The 23,896-nt window shown below is 33.9% G+C and overlaps 1 protein-coding gene across 6 annotated transcripts in view; it reads left to right on the forward strand.

The window, feature by feature from the left end:
* LOC143059894 (uncharacterized) overlaps positions 1-14,669 on the forward strand; it is a 41,761-nt gene extending 27,092 nt beyond the window's left edge. Inside the window, exons 7-8 of one of the 6 annotated variants that reach the window (XM_076233487.1) lie at positions 8,320-8,401; positions 9,142-10,180. In XM_076233487.1, coding sequence (XP_076089602.1) covers positions 8,320-8,390 — 71 coding nt within the window. In that variant the 3' untranslated portion in view covers positions 8,391-8,401; positions 9,142-10,180. Of the gene's footprint in view, positions 1-1,666; positions 6,642-8,319; positions 8,402-9,141; positions 10,181-14,497 lie in introns of those variants that run through there. The other 5 variants (XM_076233484.1, XM_076233485.1, XM_076233489.1 and 2 more) reach the window with 5 other exon arrangements.
* The last annotated feature ends 9,227 nt before the right edge of the window (positions 14,670-23,896 follow it).

Raw genomic sequence — 23,896 nt, forward strand, 5'->3', positions numbered from 1 at the left:
TTTTTTCCAATTTTGCGATGTGTCCAGAGTATGGGACTTTGATTTTTATAAAAAATGCCATTTTTCTTGAATGTCGTACAGTAACTCAAAAATGCTTCATCCAATTAATCCGAAATTTTATAATTAGGCTAGAATAGGTAATGCCTGGTTCTCTTTCGTTTTTTTTCTGATTTTTCTATATGTTGTTCTAGAGTTGTGGGACTTTGGTGTTAAAAAAATGCGTTTTTCTTGTATGTTGTACACTAATTCAAAAATGCTTCATCCGATTGAATTGAAATTTTAAAATTAGGCTGGAATTTGTAATGCCTGGTTCCCTTTCACTTTTTATTAGCTCACCTGACCTGAAAGATCAACTGAGCTATTCCCATCACTTGGCGTCCGTCGTCGTCGTCCGTTAACTTTTAACAAAAATCTTCTCCTCTGCAACTGCCAGGCCAAATGGAACGAAACCTAGCCACAATCATCCTTAGGGTATGATGTCCATGTCAGTCAACCAAGATGGCCGCCAGGGCTAAAAATAGAACATAGGGGTAAAATGCAAATATTGACTAATTTCTTGAAAACCATTGCAGATAGAGAAAATCTGACATATGCAAAAATGTTCAGAATGTCAAAATCTACCTAAGTTCCATTTATGCCAAAATTGTCGGATGCCCTCGCAAAGGGGTTATTGCCCATAAATGATGATTTTTGGCCAATTTTAACGTTTTTGACTATCTAAGAAATAATTCATGGCAGCCATGGTTTATCAGAGATTTTAACATGGGTTGCATTGTTTGTGTAAAATTTTAATCCCGAGTGTTAGCGAGGGTTAAAATTTCGCAAATAATAATTTTCTCCTCTGAAACTACCAGGTCAAATGGAACCAATCTTGGCCACAATCATCCTTATGGTATCTATTTTTAAAATTATATCCGTAGTCCTTGACGGGCAACCAACATGGCTGCCAAGGCCAAAATTTAATAGATGTATATCATGCTAAAATTGTCATATTTCTTGCATTTTATATATAAAAAACCTGTACTCAATTTCCTTTTGTTTTCACAATTCCCTTTATTATCCAATGCTACATACTATTATGCTGCGATTGGTAAGCACCTATGTTTCCATGAAGTGCCAGCGCTGCAGGTCCAGAGCCGACTTTGCTCTTGTTCTTTCCCATTTTCATACTTAACAAGTTTTCTTTTCATGGTCTGTATGTTTATATTATTGGCAAGTGTTAACTAGAGATCAAAAGAGGTCAGGGCATCAACTTAATCGGAATAAAAATTAGCATGGTTATAAATGCCACTTGGCTAAGTACATGTAATTAAGACAATATAAAAGAAAAAACACACCTGTCATATTTTAAATTTCTCTTTAATTACCGTTATCAGTGCCAGCTAAGTAAATTAACAGTAATAATTATACCCCCGCTCCGAAGGAGAGGGGGGGTATAGTGTTTTACCTCTGTCCGTCCGTCCGTCAGTCAGTCCGTTGTTATGATATTGTAATTATTATGTTTATTTATGTTGGCCTAATTTGTGTTGTATGGCCTGATAGTTGTTTACCAAATAATCTTATAACTGTGCAGTTTAGGAATCACTGGAACAATCACAGAATGATTGGAACTTTCTAGAATGATCCTTATAAAAGATGCGTAATTTAAACTTCTACGTTATTCCAGAAACTTCCGTTGTAACTTTCCAGGATTTTCCACAATGTTCCATTATAGAGTGTTCTAGAATTTTCCATGACAACACTATATATACAGACACTAAAGTTAAACTCTCATAATTAAACTTGGACATAGACATTGATAGACATTAGTATTCATAGCATTTGGATTGACACTTTTATTCTAAAGACAACATCATACTGGATTGTGACATTAGTAGTGAACGTAATATTCAAATTGGATTCCGAAAGATTTCCGGATACAGATAAAGATAACAGATTGGACTCATATTTTGACAGTTAAGTTAACAGTAATATTTGTTTAATACCTTTTGTAAACTTTTGTATATTAAATGTTATTAAATTTTACTATTGATTTGTGTCTTTTGTTGGCTACAATTTAAAGGCGATTTCTGGCCGTAACAGAAATTGGGGGCTCGTCCGGGAGAACGAAAATATCTTATTTAAAATTTATTCAATATTTTTATTATAACTAGCCAACAAAATTCTACAAAATGGCATTTGATGCCGGTAATTTTTTGAAAACGCCAGACCTGGAGAGTTTTGATAATTTAAAGAAAGAGGAATTAGTGTTGCTTGCTAAAGAACTGAAATTAGTTTTTAAAGTATCTATGAGAAAACAAATTATAAAAAATTTGGTTATAGACAAATTAGTTGACGCAGAAATTTTAGGTAAAGAGGCTCTTGAACTTAAGGTCGAAAATATTGACGCCTTTAAATTAAAACAGCTTGAATTAGAACATGAACGCAAACTAAAAGAACTGGAAATGAATTTGAAGGAGATGGAGAAAAGAAAAGAAGATGAATTTAAATTAAAACAGGCAGAACTGAAAATGAAGGAAAGATTGGAAATGGATAAAAAGGAAAAAGAAGATGAATTTAAATTAAAAGAACTTGAAATGAGGGAAAGGCTAGAGATGGAGAAAATGAAAATTGAAATGGTCAAAGAAGAAAGCAACACTAAAGTCCAGTCGAAATCAGAATATTTTGATGCAGCAATATTTTGTGAAAAAAACAGTCGATAAATATTTTCCACAGTTTGAGAAAATTGCTCATAGTTCATTTGTAGTTTGAATTGGCCAAAGCCATATTGGACTACAATGCTACAGAGTGTTTTTGAGGGTAAGGCCGCTGAAATATACTCCGCACTTCCATCAGAAAAAAGTTCCGATTATGACACGGTGAAACAGGAAGTTTTGAAAGCTTATGAGCTAGTACCAGAAGCATATAGACAGAAATTTAGATCTTATAAAAAGTTTGATTCACAAACCTATGTGGAATTTGCTCGGGAAAAAGAAGATCTATTTGATAAATGGCTTACGTCAAAGAAAACAGATAACAATTTTGATAACCTAAGACAATTGATGTTATTAGAAGAGTTCAAACAATGTGTTCATTTAGACTTAAAAACACATTTAGACGACAAAACTGTTGAGACAATACATGATGCAGCTGTTATTTCAGATAATTATACTCTTTCACATAAAAGAAGTTTCAAGGGTCAAAATGTTAATACTTCAAGTGGAAATTACAAAAATCAAAGCACTGAGCGTACTGATAGTAAGCCTGTTGCACAGAATAAGAGTCAGTCCAGTTATAATATGTCTAGTCCAAAATTTGATACTTTTGAGAAGAAGTCACTGACTTGTGCTTATTGTAAGAAGATTGGTCACCTGATGGCTGATTGTTTTAGACTTCAGAAGAAGAATGAACGAGATAATAAGCCGAAGACCAGTGCTTGTACGACACCTTATATTACCAGTACATTGGAATGCCCTGCGCGTCAGGCTTTTAAGTCCAGTTTTTGTGATTACATGGAGGAATATAAACCCTTTATGTCTGATGGGTTTATTTCTATTGTTGATGATACCACTCTTCAGCCTATTAAGATTTTACGAGACACTGGAGCTTCTCAGTCTTTATTGTTAGAAGGTGTGTTGCCTTTGTCCGAGAAGACTTCTGTTGGTGCCTCCGTTTTGTTACAAGGTGTAGAGATGGGTTGTATAGATGTTCCTCTCCATCGTATTTATCTGAAGTCAGATTTGATAACTGGACCAGTTATTGTGGGTGTTCGTCCTAATCTCCCTGTTGAGGGTGTTACATTATTGCTAGGAAATGATCTAGCTAGGAACAAAGTGGTTGCAGAACCAATTGTTACCAGTGAACCGGTGGTGGATGTTAAATCACCTGAAGATGATGCTGAATTGTATCCAGCTTGTGTTGTTACTAGGGCGATGGCTAGAAAACAACAAAATGAGAATTTGCAAGAAGACAAGTTTGATTACATGGACCTTTCTGACACTTTTATAGCTGATATTGAAGATCCTGGTAACTCAGAAAAGGCTATTATAAAACCACCTAGTGTTAACAAAAATGTTATTATGCCATGGCCAGATGTGAACAGCCATTCATTAGACCGAAATAATTTACTCGAAGAACAACATAAAGACCCTGAGGTTCTTCAGCTCAGCCAGAGGGCTCAACCACAGGAGGAAGCAGACAAAGTGGCCGAATGCTATTACCATCAGGACAGTATTTTAATGAGGAAGTGGAGGCCTCCTGATGCTACCCCAGAGGAGGAATGGAGAGTGATATACCAAGTGGTGGTGCCTAAAGTTTATAGACAAGAAATTATTGGTCTTGCCCATGACACCCCCTTGGCTGGACACTTAGGTATAAGGAAGACTTGCCTTAAGATCTTGCAGCATTTTTACTGGCCTAAACTTAGAAATGATGTTGCAGAATACTGCAAATCATGTCATATATGCCAGGTTGTTGGTAAACCTAACCAGAAAATACCACCAGCACCTCTTCTGCCTATTCCAGCCTTTGACGAACCTTTCAGCAGAGTTCTAATTGACTGTGTTGGACCTTTACCAAAGACCAAGACTGGAATTGCATATTTATTGACAATCATGTGTACATCTACCCGCTTTCCTGAGGCTATTCCGCTAAGAAATATCAAGACACCTACTATTGTCAAAGCACTTATCAAATTTTTCACATTAGTAGGACTTCCTAAGTCTATACAGTCCGACCAGGGATCAAATTTCATGTCAGGTCTATTTCAGCAAGTAGTGTACCAGTTAGGGATTGCTCAGTATAGATCAAGTGCGTACCATCCAGAATCTCAAGGTGCCTTAGAACGTTTTCATCAGACATTGAAGAACATGATTAGAACTTTTTGTCTTCAATTTGACAGAGACTGGGATGATGGAGTTCACTTTCTACTTTTTGCAGTCCGAGAGGCTGTTCAAGAATCCATTGGTTTTAGTCCCTTTGAGTTGGTATTTGGCCATACTGTAAGGGGACCGTTAAAATTGATTAAGGAAAAGTGGCTTACTGAACATACTGACTTGAATCTTTTAGACTATGTATCTAGATTTAAAGAAAAATTGTATACTGCTTGTCAAATTGCTCAGAAAAACTTAAAAAATGTACAGAACAAGATGAAAATATGGTATGATAAAGATGCCAGGGACAGAGTTTTTGAGCCTGGTGATAGGGTACTTGTATTTTTGCCAGTCCCTGGACATCCTTTACAGGCTAAATATTGTGGTCCTTATACAATAGAGAGTAAAATTAATGATTTGAATTATATTGTAAAAACTCCAGGTCGGCGCAAACAAAATAGAGTGTGTCATATTAATATGTTAAAACCATATTTTGAGCGTACTAATGTTCTATGTGATAGTAAACCAGTTGCCACTTTAGGCATGGTTAAATTTGAGAACAATCATGACAAACCAGATGTAATTGAACCAATTTTTAGTTGTAAAACTATGGAAGAGACAGTTAGATTGAAAAATTCAGAAATTTTGTCAAATTTAGATTCAAAACTTGCACATCTGTCTTTTGATCGTAGAGAAGAAATAAAAACTTTGGTATTTTCTTTTAAAAATCTTTTTCCAGATGTGCCAAACAAAACCACTGCTGTTTGTCATGATGTTGATGTCGGAGATGCTTGTCCAATTAAGCAACATCCTTACAGGCTCAATCCACTCAAACTTGAAGTTATGAGAAAAGAAATTAAATATATGCTTGACAATGATATTATTGAGCCGAGTAACAGTGAATGGAGCTCTCCTTGTCTCCTTGTGCCAAAACCAGATAAAACTTTTCGTTTCGTGACTGATTTCAGAAAAGTAAATTCAGTCTCAAAATCTGATTCCTATCCGATTCCAAGGATAGACGATTGTATTGACAATATTGGTCAAGCAAAATTTGTGAGCAAATTTGATTTATTGAAAGGTTATTGGCAAGTTCCATTGACACAGAGAGCTCGTGAAATATCAGCTTTTGTTACACCAAATGGCTTATTTCAATATACTGTAATGCCATTTGGCATGAAAAGTGCTCCAGCTACATTTCAAAGAATGATCAATAATGTTATAAAAGATTTAGACCGTTGTTATGCTTATATTGATGATCTTATTGTATGTAGTGATAGCTGGGAACAGCATTTAACACATTTATATGATACCTTTGATAGATTGTCAAAATCAAATTTGACTGTTAATCTTGGTAAAAGTGAATTTTGTCAGGCCACTGTTGATTATTTAGGGCATACAGTTGGCCAAGGTCAAGTAAAACCTATTATGGCTAAAGTGGAAGCTATTTCCAAATTTCCACCTCCTACAAATAGAAAACAACTTATGAGATATTTAGGCATGATTGGATTTTACAGAAAATTTTGTTCAAATTTTGCTACTGTTGTTCAACCATTGACTCATCTTTTACGGAAATATTCTAAATTTATCTGGAGCGGAAATTGTCAAAAAGCTTTTGAAAATAGCAAATCACTTTTAATTAATAGTCCAGTTCTGATTACTCCAGACTTTGAAAAACAATTTAAACTTGCCGTTGATGCAAGCGATGTAGGAATAGGAGCTGTTTTATATCAAGAGACAGATGATAATGTTGAAAAACCTATATCATATTTTTCTAAGAAATTAAATAAACATCAGAAAAATTATTCAACTATTGAAAAAGAGTGTTTTGCAATGTTGTCAGCACTTCAACATTTTGATGTATATTTGAATCCCACTGTATATCCTATTCTTGTTTATACTGATCATAATCCTCTCACCTTCATGCATAAAATGAGAAACAAGAATCAGAGGTTGACTAGGTGGAGTTTATTGTTACAGGAATATGATGTAATTGTAAAACATATTAAGGGTAAAGATAATGTAATAGCTGATGCTTTATCTAGAGCTTATTAAATCACTTTGTATATATTATGTATTTTTGTTCATATTATTCATGATAAGTTTTTGTTACACTAAAACTTCTTTTAAGGGGGGAGGTGTTATGATATTGTAATTATTATGTTTATTTATGTTGGCCTAATTTGTGTTGTATGGCCTGATAGTTGTTTACCAAATAATCTTATAACTGTGCAGTTTAGGAATCACTGGAACAATCACAGAATGATTGGAACTTTCTAGAATGATCCTTAAACTTTCCAGGATTTTCCACAATGTTCCATTATAGAGTGTTCTAGAATTTTCCATGACAACACTATATATACAGACACTAAAGTTAAACTCTCATAATTAAACTTGGACATAGACATTGATAGACATTAGTATTCATAGCATTTGGATTGACACTTTTATTCTAAAGACAACATCATACTGGATTGTGACATTAGTAGTGAACGTAATATTCAAATTGGATTCCGAAAGATTTCCGGATACAGATAAAGATAACAGATTGGACTCATATTTTGACAGTTAAGTTAACAGTAATATTTGTTTAATACCTTTTGTAAACTTTTGTATATTAAATGTTGTTAAATTTTACTATTGATTTGTGTCTTTTGTTGGCTACAATTTAAAGGCGATTTCTGGCCGTAACACCGTCCTCTGTCAGTCCATCCGTAACACTTTTTTGTAACACTTTTCTCAGCTACTATGTATTACAGCTATTAGATATTTGGTATCAAGCATCAGGTTGGGGTGCTGTACCGTGTAAGTGGTTTTCAGGTCTGGTGCTCATCTACTTCCTGTTTACAGACTTAGTACATATATTAGACATAGGGGTATTAATGAAAAATTTTCATAACACTTTTCTCAACTACTATGTATCACAGCTATTAGATATTTGGTATCAAGCATCAGGTTGGGGTGCTGTACCATGTAAACGGTTTTCAGGTCTGTCGCTCTTCTACTTCCTGTTTACAGACTTAGTACATATATTAGACATAGGGGTATTAATGAAAAATTTTCGTAAGACTTTTCTCTGCTACTATGAATCACAGCTATTTGATATTTGATATCAAGCATCAGGTTGGGGTGCTGTACTGTGTAAGCGGTTTTCAGGTCTGTCGCTCTTCAACTTCCTGTTTACGGACTTAGTACATAAATTAGACAGGGATATTAATGAAAAATTTTCGTAACACTTTTCTCAACTACTATGTATTACAGCTATTAGATATTTGTTATCAAGTATCAGGTTGGGGTGCTGTATTGTTTAAGTGGTTTTCAGGTCTGCTGCTCTTCTACTTCCTGTTTACGAACTTGCAGATCCTATAATGATATGGTTAGCGGGGGTAGACTTTTGTGAGTAATAGCTCACAGTTCATCTTGTTTAATATTTAATTCCTATCTTGAACCTGTAATAATAATGAATTAATAGAAGTTGTATCACTCAAAACTGGCAAGAGAAAAAGGAAGGCTCCTTCAACTTTCACACCAAGTGATTGGTAAGTATCAAAAATGTAAGTACACATTGATTAACTTTGGTTAAAAGTTTACGTCCGAGTTCATTTCTCAGATACTATGTGGCCTAGGATCATGTAATTTGATGTGGGGATGTAACTTTGCAAGCCTGTCAGCATCAATACCAAAATAGGTCAATTTGACCTCCATTTCATGCTTGATTGACTTTGGTTAAAGTTTACGTCCGAGTTCATTTCTCAGATACTATGTGGCCTAGGATCATGTAACTTGATGTGGGGATGTAACTTTGCGAGCCTGTCAGCATCCATACCAAAATAGGTCAATTTGACCTACATTTCATGCTTGATTGACTTTGGTTAAAGTTTACGTCGAAGTTCATTTCTTAGATACTATGTGGCCTAGGATCATATAACTTGATGTGGGAGTGTAACTTTGGGAGCCTGCAACATCCATACCAAAATTGGTCAATTTGACCTACATTTCATGCTTTTATTGACTTTGGTTAAAGTTTACATCCGAGTTCATTTCTCGGATACTTTATGACCTAGGATCGTGTCACTTGATGTGGGGATGTAACTTTGGGAGCCTGTCAGCATGCATACCAAAATAGGTCAATTTGACCTACATTTCATGCTTGATTGACTTTGGTTAAAGTTTATGTCGAGTTCATTTCTCAGTCACTATATGGTCTAGGATCATGTAATTTGACCTACATTTCATGCATAGTTGACCCTCCTTAGGTAAAGCTCTTACTTTTATGAATTATTGTGTTTTATAGGTTTGTCTTAGGTACAAAGAATGTTGCAGATGAGGCGAACTTTGTAATCATGGATTACCCTATGTTTTAGCAAGGCACATTCACTGATCATACAAGGTTAGTGCCCTGAGGGGCATTTCTAGAATTATACAGGCCCTGGAGATAGTTTTTGATTTGAAGGAGAATTCAATTTGTGTTTCTTTGGACATCTATAACAGCATCCTGTTACAATTATATCTTCTTAGGTTTTGCTCTTTTGATATAAATTACATGAGTTAAAAAGTAGTCTTAGATTTAGAGTGCACTTATTGGCAGTTATATGCATGTATTACTTTTGCTTATATAAAGAGGTTTATAGCATTGTATATGAAAATCTCTGTTAATATCGACCTACAGGGGATGCATGATGCCTTGATTTATAAAGGTAAATCTAAATTTATAAAGGTTTGTTGTTATCTTGAATTGTGTCACATTTTCTTGTTTAGGGGCTTTTTACAGCTTACTTTATGTTGTGGATTCTTGTCCATTGTTGAAAGCCGTACGGTAACCTGTAGATAAATTTTTATTTGTACTTGGAACCTTTCCAGATGACTGTCTCATTGACAATCATACCACATCCTCTATTCTTATAACTAACTTGATAAGAAAATATAAAGTGCATCTTGAAAAAAAGCCATGGGATAAATATCAAAAAGGGATGTAGCTAGTCTATATTGTTATTGATATGCTTGTATTATACGCCTTAAATCATACTTTTCCTATAGAATATTCAAAATCTGCACTTCAAACTAATGAATTACACTATACAAAGGATGTATACGACAAAAGTTTAATCACATTATCAGCTGAAGTTCTGTTCACCCATAAAACATGGACAGTTGAAGATTTGGAAATTTTCTGAAAATACTGTGTAAAATTAATATAATAGTTAATACTTGTTTCATATGACATTTTACTTGCTTGTTTGTTGTGTATAAGGTATTGTTTTTTATTTCTTTGGTCAACTCACCTTTTTGTATATTATTTTATGTATATAATTTTGTTTTGAGGACTCCCAATAGATTAGCTAAATTGTATGGGGTAATCCTCAGTTGGTAGAGTATTTTGTCTTGCTTCTACAGTTTTCAGGCATCAAATTTTTATTGTATTTATGTTCATATATATATGTAAATACTTGCATGTCCTAATGCTTAACTGGCAGGTCGAAACTTTCCTGGTTCAGTTTAAATTAAACTTAGAATTATTTATTTTTATTTGTTGTCAAATATTAAATATCCTCTGAATACAATTTTTGAAATGAAAATAAAAATTGATGATTTTTAAAAAATTAAAAGCTCAAGTTTGGAATAGTTATGTACATTAACAATTATGTACTAACTTTTAGAACCAGGAAGGTCTCAGGGAAAGTCAGATGATATAGATATTTCTTGAAACCATGAATTTGATTCCTACCCTGACTGATGAGACCAAATGGAAGCAAATTTATAGGTATATAAATTTCTAGTTTTAAGCTCACCTGACCTAAAGGGCCAAGTGAGCTATTTCTATCACTTGGCGTCCGTCGTCGTCTGTCATCGTCAGTCCTTTAACTTTTTCAAAGATCTTCTTCTCTGAAACTGCCAAGCCAAAATGGAACCAAACTTGGCCACAATCATCCTTAGGGTAACTAGTTTAAATGTTGTGAACGACATTTCTGCCGGACAACCAACATGGCTGCCAAGGCTAAAAATAGAACATAGGGGTAAAATGCAAATATTAACTGCCATCTTGGAAACTGTAACAGATTGAGAAAATCTGACAGGGTGACAAATGTTCAGATTGACAAGATCTACCTTAGTTACTTTTGAGTTAAAATTGTCGGATGGCCCCCGCATAGGGGTTATTGCATATAAAAGACTATTTTTGGCCAATTTTAATGTTTTTGGCTATTATCTAATAAGTTTTAATAGATAAAAAAAAAATTAAAAATTGCAAAAATGATCAGCAATAAAAGCTCTACAAACAAGTCATTGATCACTTAATATTAGTGTTGTCAACGGTTAACCGGTCGAACGACCGAATACCGAATACCAAAAACGCTTACCGGTTAACCGGACCTTTTTAAAATTTTAATAAAATTGATGTAAATGTGTACTGAAATCATTAGTAAATAATGTGAAATGATTGTACGAATTGATTGGTACTTGATTAGACAGATCAATTGTTCAGTTTATTGATTAATCTTGTTAACCTTGAAAACATTTAAATTTTATTACTTAATTAGCACATAGACAACTTGTCTGTCAGCTCCGGGCAAGTATAATGTAAACATAATTAGCATATTAAGTTTATTTTGAACAGTTGTAAGCTGAACATGCTGAATAAATTTTACGATTTAGTTTATTTCTTCACTTTGACTTTATATTGTGTGTGCGTACATGTAAATATGCCACCTCCGTCATCTAAGGCTTGGTCTTTTTTTAAACGTAATGCTGACTCCAAAATAGTGAAATGCAAACTATGTGAAATGGAATTAGTCTATACTGGTGGTACAAGTAATATGCTGAATCATCTGAAGTTAAAGCATCCCAATGACTTTTCTGAAACGCCTGAGAAAGTTAAGCAGTCATCGGTTTTAGACTTTGTTCAGACACCCAAATCTAGAAGATTTTCGTCTACTCAATCTGAACTAATAACAAATTCAATAGTGGATATGATTATATTGGATTACCTACCCATTCGCATTGTTGAGGGAAAAGGATTTTCAAAACTTATGTCGATAATAGCTCCAGAATTTAAAATTCCGTCTAGAAATACTATAAAATCCAGAATAGAAAAGTCATATAGTGACAAAAAAGAGAGTTTGATTAAAGAGTTAAATCTCATTGACAGCGTATCCCTTACTTCTGATACATGGACATCGAATGCTACAAAAAGCTTTTTAACAGTCCAGAACATCACGTTGACAAAGACTGGAATTTACAGTCAAATGTGCTTGTTACTCGTGAAATGCCTGAACGCCATACAGGCGAAAATCTTGCTGAACGACTGAAATCTACAATTTCAGAGTTTGAATTGGACGGTAAAATTGTGAGTTCTGTACATGACAATGCTAGGAACATGAATTGTGCATCAGAGAAATGTGACTTTGACGATATGAGATGCTTTGGTCATACCATTCAGCTTTGCATTAAACCATGCTTGGAAATACCCGCTATTGCCAAACTTACTTCACGTGCTCGTAAGTTAGTGGGACATTTCAAGCATTCAACTACAATAACTGCAGAAATGAGGAAAAGACAAAAGTTGTTCGGACTAAGACAGAACGAACTTATACAAGACGTAGTTACGAGATGGAATTCGACTCAGCTAATGATTGAACGCCTATGTGAACAACGCAGAGTTATTACGGATGTAATGCTAGATACAACTGTTACTAAGAAATGTGACACACATATGCTTCTCAAAGATCATGAGTGGGATTATCTGGTTGAAATTTCCGCAGTATTGAAGCAAATGTCTCATGTTACAACATACATGTGTCTGGAAAAGGACGTATCAGCCTCTGTAATGCTTCCTATTGTCAACGGACTCTTAAAAAAACACCTAAAAAACTCTGAAGAGGATAGTGCTCTTGCGCATAAAATGAAAGCAAGTATTTCAGAAGAACTCATCACCTGCTTTAAACCGTATGACATTGAAACTGCATCTACACAGCATGCTTTAGCGTCCTTACTTGATCCGAGGCATAGAACACTTAACTTTTTCTCCCCAGAACAAAAAAAAGTCGCCATTGAAATGTTAGAGTCCAAGTTAGACGATGTGCCATTAAAGCCCGCAGTTAAAACGTCATAAAAAAACCTTGGAACTGAAGTTGACAAGCAACCAGCCAAGAAACAAAGAGTCCAACGATCTTTGGACTTTCTTTTGTTTGACACCGACGAAGATACGTCCTTTCAAGATGAATCGGAAATGTCCTTATACATCAAGGAGCGTGCTGTGCAAGATTCAAACCCACTCGAGTGGTGGAAAGAAAATAATTGTAAATTCCCCAGACTCTTTGTGTTAGCTAGACAATATTTAAGTATTCCTGCTACCTCTGTTCCGTCAGAACGAATCTTTTCATGCGCGGGTCTCATTGTTACTAAACTGAGAAATCGACTATCTTCCTCTGTGATCGACCAGATAATATTCCTGAATAAAAACTATGTACCCGAGGAAAAATGTGAATAACTCTTCTTTCGTTCTTTCTAAATGTACATACTTATAAATTTGTTTTTTTTGTAATTTATTACATATTGAAATCCTAATTGTGTTAGTGTTTGCATTATTGTGTTATAATACCCTGGGATAAATGTCAATTTATTGTATCATAAAACCAGTCATTCGTGAAGTACTTTGTATAAGACTTTGAACATCAACGTAACTACCGGTTAACCGGTTAATCGGTCGAACGATTATTCGGTTAACCGGTTAGGCATAATTGTTCAATTTGACAACACTACTTAATATGAAGATTTTGTTTGAGAAATGAAATACACGTAATTGTAAATACTAAGATTGGTGAGATCAAAGAGTATCATAGAAAATAAGTGAATTTTTACAGATCTGAGCTAGGACTTAAGGGTTCAGAGCTAAAAGGGGCTAAAACGGACTTCTCTTTTTTTTTCATGAAATTTTTATTTTTCATCTTATTTTCATTTTGATTTTTTCATTGTTTTCCTTATGAACTTCTGCACTGATAGAGTCTCGAAGGATTTAACGTAGCTTGTACCGTTTCCGAGCTATTTGGGGCCAAAGTGGTGCTCAATCCCAAAAAACAAACTTTTTTATTTCTCGTCCAATTTCAAAGGTTTTTTTTTTCTTTAGAGTCCTTATGAAATTTCCAACAGAGAATTTTAGCTAGGACTTGCAGTTTTTCCAACCTATTAAGGGCCAAAGTGGTGCTTTTTAGTACTAATGAAATTTCTGTGTCCAGCAAATTACTGTGTCAAACATATTATTGTGTCCACTTTAGAAGTGTGTCAACACTTGTCGATCATTGCGGTCATATCATGGTGCACTCGGCCAAGCTCTTTATTCTTGTATGTCGTTCATGAATTCAAAAATGCTTCATCCAATTGAACTGAAATTTTAAAATTAGGCTGGAATTGGTAATGTCTGGTTACCTTTTTTTTTCCAATTTTGCGATGTGTCCAGAGTTATGGGACTTTGATTTTTAAAAAAATGCCATATTTCTTGAATGTCGTACAGTAACTCAAAAATGCTTCATCTGATTAATCCGAAAATTTTAAAGAGAAAAGATTCCTGCATGGGATGATATAGTTTTTTGACAGAGAGTTTTATTCCAAAGTACAGAAATTTTGCTCTAAAAGTTGGGTAATTTTTGTTTTTATAGAAATCTACCGCAGAATTTTTCACTTCATGACGCAATTTCACGCCTACCAATCTCTCTCATTCACCACCAAATGTGATGCAAAGAAATTAATGAGAGAGACATCCGGAGCTGAATGAGAGAGATACATTTTAGATCAATTAGAGGTAAGTGTGTAAATTAAAACCTCTTACTCAAATTGTTTTAAAAATCAGAGAACGCTATTCTGTGGCAAATTCATTTCTCTATACTATCACGTGAAATGACTGTTTCAAGTTTCAGTTATACATCAAAACCTGAAATCGTCTTTCTGGAGACCTTAATTATCATGTTTACCTGAATCAGTCGACATTGCAAAAGCAATGCGGTGTCTGCCTTTTTGATTTTTCTCTATTTTCGGTATAACTTTACCATTTGCATCTCAATTTGTAAAAATAGAGGAAGAATACCTGGAGTGTTTTTTATAATATGGTTTTATTTTTCCAATGGTGTATATGATCAGTATTTTCAAATTTGCTCATTGATAAAGGTAACTTTTGCATGAATGGTGACTTGGCTTAGAACGGCATAGGCATGAATAAAAAACGGTCATAATACAAGACACAAATTCACTGTGGTCACCTCAAGTTTTTCAACAGGGTATCAAGCTCTGAATGACCCCGACAAGATTTAAAAAAAATATATATCGAACAGTATAACACATTAGTTTGTCACAACATCAACAAACATACAAAATAGAACTACTAAATGTACCCATGGCCAATATTTTCCTGCCTTTGAACTGGTGCATATGCATGCGAGGGGTTAGACAGATGTGGCCTTTGGAAAAATAAATCCATACTATAAAAATTCGTTAAGGTTCCATGGAATCAGTGATAACATGTAACTCTTAATTTGTTGATCTTCAAAAACTGTCCTGAAGAAAAATGTTCCCCACCTCATAATACTTAATAAGAGTCTCTGATGACGGAAAGATTTACAACAGACTGTACCAGAATGTAAATTGACAAAAAATAAGTCTTATTATCAATCAATTTTGGAAAAATCTATATTGTTGTTAAATTTTGATAAAAACACTGTACTTTTATCACTAAAAGCTTTGGTACTAGTTTCAGTTAGTTTCATGAAGGTTTGATATAAATATTGATAATTAAAAACTTTAACAATACACTACCCTTTAATGTGAAATGCAAAAAAAAAAAAATTAAAAAAAAAAACAAACCTAAGTCCATTTATCAGTACATTGTGGAAAAATAGATAAATATTTTTAGGTACAATTTCTTGATCATAAAGGTGCCTCGATCCAATTTAGAAGGAATTCCAAAGAGACATGCCGATAAAGTAAACGATGTTTAAAGAACTTTAACTACAGACTGAACCTAAATGTAAAGTGCAAAAAACTTATTCCAATTACCAGTGAAATTCAGAAAGAAAATCTTTTTTTTTTTCTCAAAATTTAGTTTTGAAACATGCTATATCTCTTGATCATGAAGAAGCTGCTATCCAAGTTTCAAATGATTTGATTAAGATTTGATGAAGTCATTGATGTTTGAAATTTTTTTTAACCATAGCGTGTACAAAATATGATGTGCAACATACTGTCCATTTGCCAATAAAATTCAGAAAAAATAATAAAACTTTTTTTTCTCTCAAAATATTGTTATAGATAGTGCCTCCTCAACATAAAGTCACTGTCTAAATTTCAAATGATTTCATAATGATTTGATTAAGTTATTAATGTTTAAAGGAATTTAAACACAGGGTGTACCAGATGTTGATCATCACAACGCCGACGACGACGACGAAATTAAGGAGCGCTACGTCTCGCCTTCATGACTTTTGTTGCAGGCGGGACGGACAAAAATTGCTCTTGGTAATCTTCCTCTATTTTGATAAATTACATGAAAATGGTAACTTTATTATCAGAAAATAGAGAAAATCAAAAAGGCAGACATCGCATTGCTTTCGCAATGTCGACTGAACCAGGTAAACATGATAATTAAGGTCCCCAGAAAGACAATTTCAGGTTTTGATGAATAACTGAAACTTGAAACAGTCATTTCACATGATAATTGTCGAACACTTTGATATAAGCATAAAGAAATTTATTGTCCTCTCATGCACCACCACTTTTCTCCTGCATCACCACTAGTTCTCATGCATCACCACTAACTTCAAAGAATGATTGAGAGAAAACGGATAGAGTCTGACACTTGATATGACATGGTAGTGATACCTTGCTGGTAAACTTTCTACAACAGTGAAATTGGTAAGATAAGATTAGATTAACATTGATTTCTGGACAATTGTTTGACTTTTTTTCTTGTATTTCCATTGACATGTTTGTAGGAGAAAACGTCTTACGTTGTCAGTTTTGTGTTTACATGCAAGCAATGAATACCAACGTATAGAGAAATGAATTTGCCACAGAATAGCATTCTCTGATTTTTAAAACAAATTGAATAAGGGGTCTTAATTTACGTACTTACCTCTAATTGATCTAAAATTTATCTCTCTCATTCAGCACCGGGTGTCTCTCTCATTAATTTCTTTGCATCACATTTGGTGGTGAATGAGAGAGATTGGTAGGCGTGAATTTGGGAACACTCTATTTTTCCCAAAAATATTTCATACTTTAAAATTATATGACTGAAAAGAGGAAACTTCGAGGCATCCTATGATATATTTTTCTTTAAATTTAGTTGAATATTTAGTTCAAAAATATATAATGAAAAGTTCAGTTTTTGAACCCCAAAAATTTGATGTAAATTTCCGTTAGTGGGGTCACGTCAGTAAAACTAAAATCACACTGTAAATATTCTCACCTGCATAAATTTTATATGGTTACAAAGCCAATATTAAGAGCTTTATCCAGGTTAAATTTCATAATAGTAGTGTGGAATTTAACAGGTAAACTAACCAGTTAAAGTTACGCAATTTTCTTGATTTCTAGTATTCCGCCGCTCGTTAATCATCGATAACTTCAATTGTTTATTGGAAGGTTTCTTGACATTTTTACGACCTCTTTTCACAAGAAAACTACCCCTCATGCCTTTATTATTTTTCTAAAATTAGGATTTTATTGTTATGCGAAAGAAAATTTAATCTTGCAAATCAGTAATAAATCAGCTTCCCTGCATAATTTTTAGAATAATTTTATGATGAGTAAATCAAAAGTTATAGGTGAAAGTTTGAGACACGACGTAGAAAATTTACTGTTGTATCATAGAAATACTGAGAGATTCAAATCCCAATCGTTTTATATTGATCCCAGTTAAAATCAAATACTTAAAATATGCAGAATCCACATAGAGCCACAGATTAAAATGTCTTTAACAATTTTAAATAAAATGTAAAACAGTCAATAAATTTTAAACATGACTTAAAATGAAAACAAATTCATGCAATGAGAGAAATAGAAGGAAACATAATGAATATAGAATCAATATAAACATGCTCATATCAAATAAGAAATATAAATTACTTAAAATAATTATCAGCCATCATTGAACTTACGTACTATGGGGTTCATGGAAGTAGGAAATTTAATTTCAATGTTACAATAGACATATAATTTACATTTAAATATATTAAGTTCAAATCTGTATTTTGCCTTAAACGCATGAAACTACTTACAAGATTTACAGATCCAATACGTTTGTTTGGGCACACATTTCAGATGGACACATTTGCAGATGGTGCCACTCTAGACAGCAATCACATGCCAGAGTTTCCTTAACACCAAGTTTTTGTTTACAAGCAAAACAATCCCATTCATGATGCTCCTTATTCTGAATCATCAATTCTTTTAACAATAACCAGCCATCGTCAGTTAAGATGTTTGCGTATTCTTAGTGTGTTTGGCATTTTCATCTAAAATTTTGTAGGATACATGTCCATATAGTCACTAAACATCAGGCTAGTCTATCAATTGAATGATTTTATATTTCGACATAATGATTTTTTTGGGTCAAAGTCAATGCACCATTCACGGGATTTATTCCAAGACCGAAATTTGGAAATTCGTATACGTTTCATCTATATGGCAGTTCGTACTAGGAGCCCTGGGACTCGCCGTATGAATTGTTCGTACGGAGAGCCACTTGCATGAAAAAATTGACATGAATTCGAGTAATCAGTAAATCTGAACATAGATAATAAATCTATGATCTGACGGTTTTTTTTATGATTTTACTGTTTCTTGTAACATCAACGAGAACTTACAATCTCCACGTAGGACATACCAAGTACGCTTTTGCTGTGTTTTTTTTACAATAATTGTGCAGTATATAGTCAAATTTAATAAAAAAAAAAATGAAAACCAAAATAAGACAACAAAAACTTTTAAAATGTCTGACCTGTAACGTATCCTTTCTGGGGGTGTTGTTGTTCTGTAAATTCCTCCACTGGCTGGAGAAACACTGCATAAAATTTGGCAACTATCTATTAAAATCTAAAACTGAGAATGTAGGGCAAGCAGGATGATCCCTACTAGAGTCTCATTTAATACCAAAATGTCTATAGTTCACAGAATATGATCATCTTAGTTCACTTAAAATGGATGTTCAGTATTTTGCTACGGGTAACGTGAAGTGCATAGCAAAGTCCTCTACTGATTTCTTCAGGGGTGTTAATTACGGTGTCCTTTAGGAGTCATTATATGTAACACGCTTGTTGTTTAAATGCGTATGAATTTTTGACATTTCAATTTTCATTTTTGCGTCCGATGACCCTAAAAATCCATAAATGTAATGTACACTTCATTAGATTTAAACAAATATATTGCGAGCCTTCTTTTGAACTGCATGATTTTGAATTTTGTTTCTCTTACCCCTTTTGGGTCAATTCCAAGGATTCTGAAACGGGGATTACATATGAAGAAAGCCTTCTCATTTTCCTAGTAATTTTTAGCAATACCATTTTTTTAGAACACGACAAAAGTCTTAACTGGTTTATTTTTCAGATCTCAAAAATATATTTTCTTTTAAATTTTACATGTTACTATCCATTGAAAATGGACAGTCATATAGGATACTTAAAAATACTTTGTCGTCGCCGTTGTCTGGACAAATTAGTTTTTTTTTCAAGAATCTGAATGACACCCCCCCCACCTCCTCCTTCTTTCCGGCACTTTTAATCTTAAAAAAAGATAAATGAAAATATAACAACAGCAAATAAGCAAATAAATCAAATAAATAAAAACAAAACGAAAAAACAAAATCTAAGCAAAATACAACAAAAAACAAACACACAGTGCCCAGTCCCCTTTCTTTGCTTTCAAAGTAAGTAAGTCCCTTATAGAACTGAAATTTAAAAAAAATGATTTACTATAGAAATGAAAGATTGTTTGAGATGTGTTGTATTAACTTCGATATTTTTTTGGTAGGGGTGTGCCATTTTTGCCTCAAAAAACGTACCCATTTTAATATAACATTCACTGAAATTCAGTACCTATAGTTATATAAATATTTAAGAAAGAATGACCTATACTTATATACAATATTTAAAATATGACGTCAAAACGTTATTGCAGATCAAACCAGGAGACAAATTTCCGGGGTTCATTTGGGAACTTATTTGAAAGGTGAACTTTCAAATGAATTGATTAAATTTAATATAATAATTGACCATTAATAATGTAAGATTCTCAATAGCATATTTATATATCAAACTCTGACCCTGTAAACTTGATTGTTGTTTTTCGTTTATTTTTTCTATGTATTTCATGTTTTAGATAGTATTATGTATTTGTATTTGTTTTGTTATCTTGTGATTATCATTGGACTATAATTGTCTATGTTCTTTATGTTGTGAACTTGTTTGTTTTGCGTTGACCCTCTTTTGGGTGTATGATGCAATAAAATTATTCTTATTCTTATTCTTATTCTTATATGATATGAAGATCATACCCCAAATCAATATACAGTTATCCAACGTAAATGCATTATTTATCCCGTAACAATAATAATACTGTGACCTATAGACATGGTGTCAGAGTCAATCTATCACAGTCAGATGATTTATCCTGTAACAATAATGATACCTTGACCAATAGAAATGGCGTCAGAGTCAATCTATCACAGTCAGATGATTTATCCTGTACCACTAGTGATACTGTGGCCAAAAGACATAGTGTCAGAATCAATCTATCACAGTCAGATGATTTATCCTATAACAATAATGATACTGTGACCTGTAGACATAGTGTCAGAATCAATCTATCACAGTCCGATGATTTATCCTGTAACAATAGTGATACCTTGACCAAAAGAAATGGTGTCAGAGTCAATCTATCACAGTCAGATGATTTATCCCGTAATAATAATGACACTGTGACCTATAGACATGGTGTCAGAGTCGATCTATCAGTCAGATTATTTATCCCGTAACAATAATGATACTGTGACCTATATACATGGTGTCAGAGTCAATCTATCACAGTCAGATGATTTATCCTATAACAATAATGATACCTTGACCAATAGAAATGGCGTCAGAGTAAATATGTCACAGTCAGATGATTTATCCTGTACCACTAGTGGTACTTTGGCCAATAGACATAGTGTCAGAGTCAATCTATCACAGTCAGATTATTTATCCCGTAACAATAATGATACTGTGACCTATAGACATGGTGTCAGAGTCAATCTATCACAGTCAGATGATTTATCCTGTAACAATAATGATAATGTGACCTATAGACATAGTGTCAGAATCAATCTATCACAGTCAGATGATTTATCCTATAACAATAATGATACTGTGACCTGTAGACATAGTGTCAGAATCAATCTATCACAGTCCGATGATTTATCCTGTAACAATAGTGATACCTTGACCAAAAGAAATGGTGTCAGAGTCAATCTATCACAGTCAGATGATTTATCCCGTAATAATAATGACACTGTGACCTATAGACATGGTGTCAGAGTCGATCTATCAGTCAGATTATTTATCCCGTAACAATAATGATACTGTGACCTATAGACATGGTGTCAGAGTCAATCTATCACAGTCAGATGATTTATCCTATAACAATAATGATACCTTGACCAATAGAAATGGCGTCAGAGTAAATATGTCACAGTCAGATGATTTATCCTGTACCACTAGTGGTACTTTGGCCAATAGACATAGTGTCAGAGTCAATCTATCACAGTCAGATGATTTATCCCGTAACAATAATGACACTGTGACCTATAAACATGGTGTCAGAGTCAATCTATCACTGTCAGATGATTTATCCCGTAATAATAATCATACTGTGACCTATAGACATTGTGTCAGAGTCAATCTATCACAGTCAGATTATTTATCCCGTAACAATAATGATACTCTGACCTATGGACATGGTGTCAGAGTCAATCTATCACAGTCAGATGATTTATCCTGTAACAATAATGATACCTTGACCAATAGAAATGGCGTCAGAGTAAATCTATCACAGTCAGATGATTTATCCTGTACCTCTAGTTGTACTGTGGCCAATAGACACAGTGTCAGAGTCAATCTATCACAGTCATATGATTTATCTTGTAACAATAATGATACTGTCACCTATAGACATGATGTCAGAAACAATCTATCACAGTCAGATGATTTATCCTATAACAATAATGATACTGTGACGTATAGACATAGTATCAGAGTCCATCTATCACAGTCAGATGATTTATCCTGTAACAAAAATGGTACTGTGGCCTATAGACGTGGTGTCTGAGTCAATCTATCACTGTCAGTTGATTTATCCCGTAATAATAATGATACTGTGACCTATAGACATGGTTTCAGAGTGAATCTATCACAGTCAGATTATTTATCGCGTAACAATAATGATACTGTGACCAATAGACATGGTGTTAGAGTCAATCTATCACAGTTAGATGATTTATCCTGTAACAATAATGATACCTTGACCAATAGAAATGGCGTCAGAGTAAATCTATCACAGTCAGATGATTTATCCTGTACCACTAGTTGTACTGTGGCCAATAGACATAGTGTCAGAGTCAATCTATCACAGTCAGATGATTTATCCCGTAACAATAATGATACTGTGACCTATAAACATGGTGTCAGAGTCAATCTATCACTGTCAGATAATTTATCCCGTAATAATAATCATACTGTGACCTATAGACATTGTGTCAGAGTCAATCTATCACAGTCAGATTATTTATCCCGTAACAATAATGATACTCTGACCTATGGACATGGTGTCAGAGTCAATCTATCACAGTCAGATGATTTATCCTGTAACAATAATGATACCTTGACCAATAGAAATGGCGTCAGAGTAAATCTATCACAGTCAGATGATTTATCCTGTACCACTAGTTGTACTGTGGCCAATAGACACAGTGTCAGAGTCAATCTATCACAGTCATATGATTTATCTTGTAACAATAATGATACTGTCACCTATAGACATGATGTCAGAAACAATCTATCACAGCCAGATGATTTATCCTATAACAATAATGATACTGTGACCAATAGAAATGGTGTCAGAGTCAATCTATCACAGTCAGATGATTTATCCCGTAATAATAACGATACTGTGACCTATAGACATGGTGTCAGAGTCAATCTATCACAGTCAGATAATTTATCCCGTAACAATAATGATACTGTGACCTATAGACATGGTGTCAGAGTCAATCTATCACAGTCAGATGATTTATCCTGTAACAATAATGATAATGTGACCTATAGACATAGTGTCAGAATCAATCTATCACAGTCAGATGATTTATCCTATAACAATAATGATACTGTGACCTGTAGACATATTGTCAGAATCAATCTATCACAGTCCGATGATTTATCCTGTAACAATAGTGATACCTTGACCAAAAGAAATGGTGTCAGAGTCAATCTATCACAGTCAGATGATTTATCCCGTAATAATAATGACACTGTGACCTATAGACATGGTGTCAGAGTCGATCTATCAGTCAGATTATTTATCCCGTAACAATAATGATACTGTGACCTATAGACATGGTGTCAGAGTCAATCTATCACAGTCAGATGATTTATCCTATAACAATAATGATACCTTGACCAATAGAAATGGCGTCAGAGTAAATATGTCACAGTCAGATGATTTATCCTGTACCACTAGTGGTACTTTGGCCAATAGACATAGTGTCAGAGTCAATCTATCACAGTCAGATGATTTATCCTGTAACAATAATGATAATGTGACCTATAGACATAGTGTCAGAATCAATCTATCACAGTCAGATGATTTATCCTATAACAATAATGATACTGTGACCTGTAGACATATTGTCAGAATCAATCTATCACAGTCCGATGATTTATCCTGTAACAATAGTGATACCTTGACCAAAAGAAATGGTGTCAGAGTCAATCTATCACAGTCAGATGATTTATCCCGTAATAATAATGACACTG

The sequence above is a fragment of the Mytilus galloprovincialis genome, unplaced genomic scaffold, assembly GCF_965363235.1.
Source record: "Mytilus galloprovincialis unplaced genomic scaffold, xbMytGall1.hap1.1 HAP1_SCAFFOLD_40, whole genome shotgun sequence".
Lineage (NCBI taxonomy): Eukaryota > Metazoa > Mollusca > Bivalvia > Mytilida > Mytilidae > Mytilus > Mytilus galloprovincialis.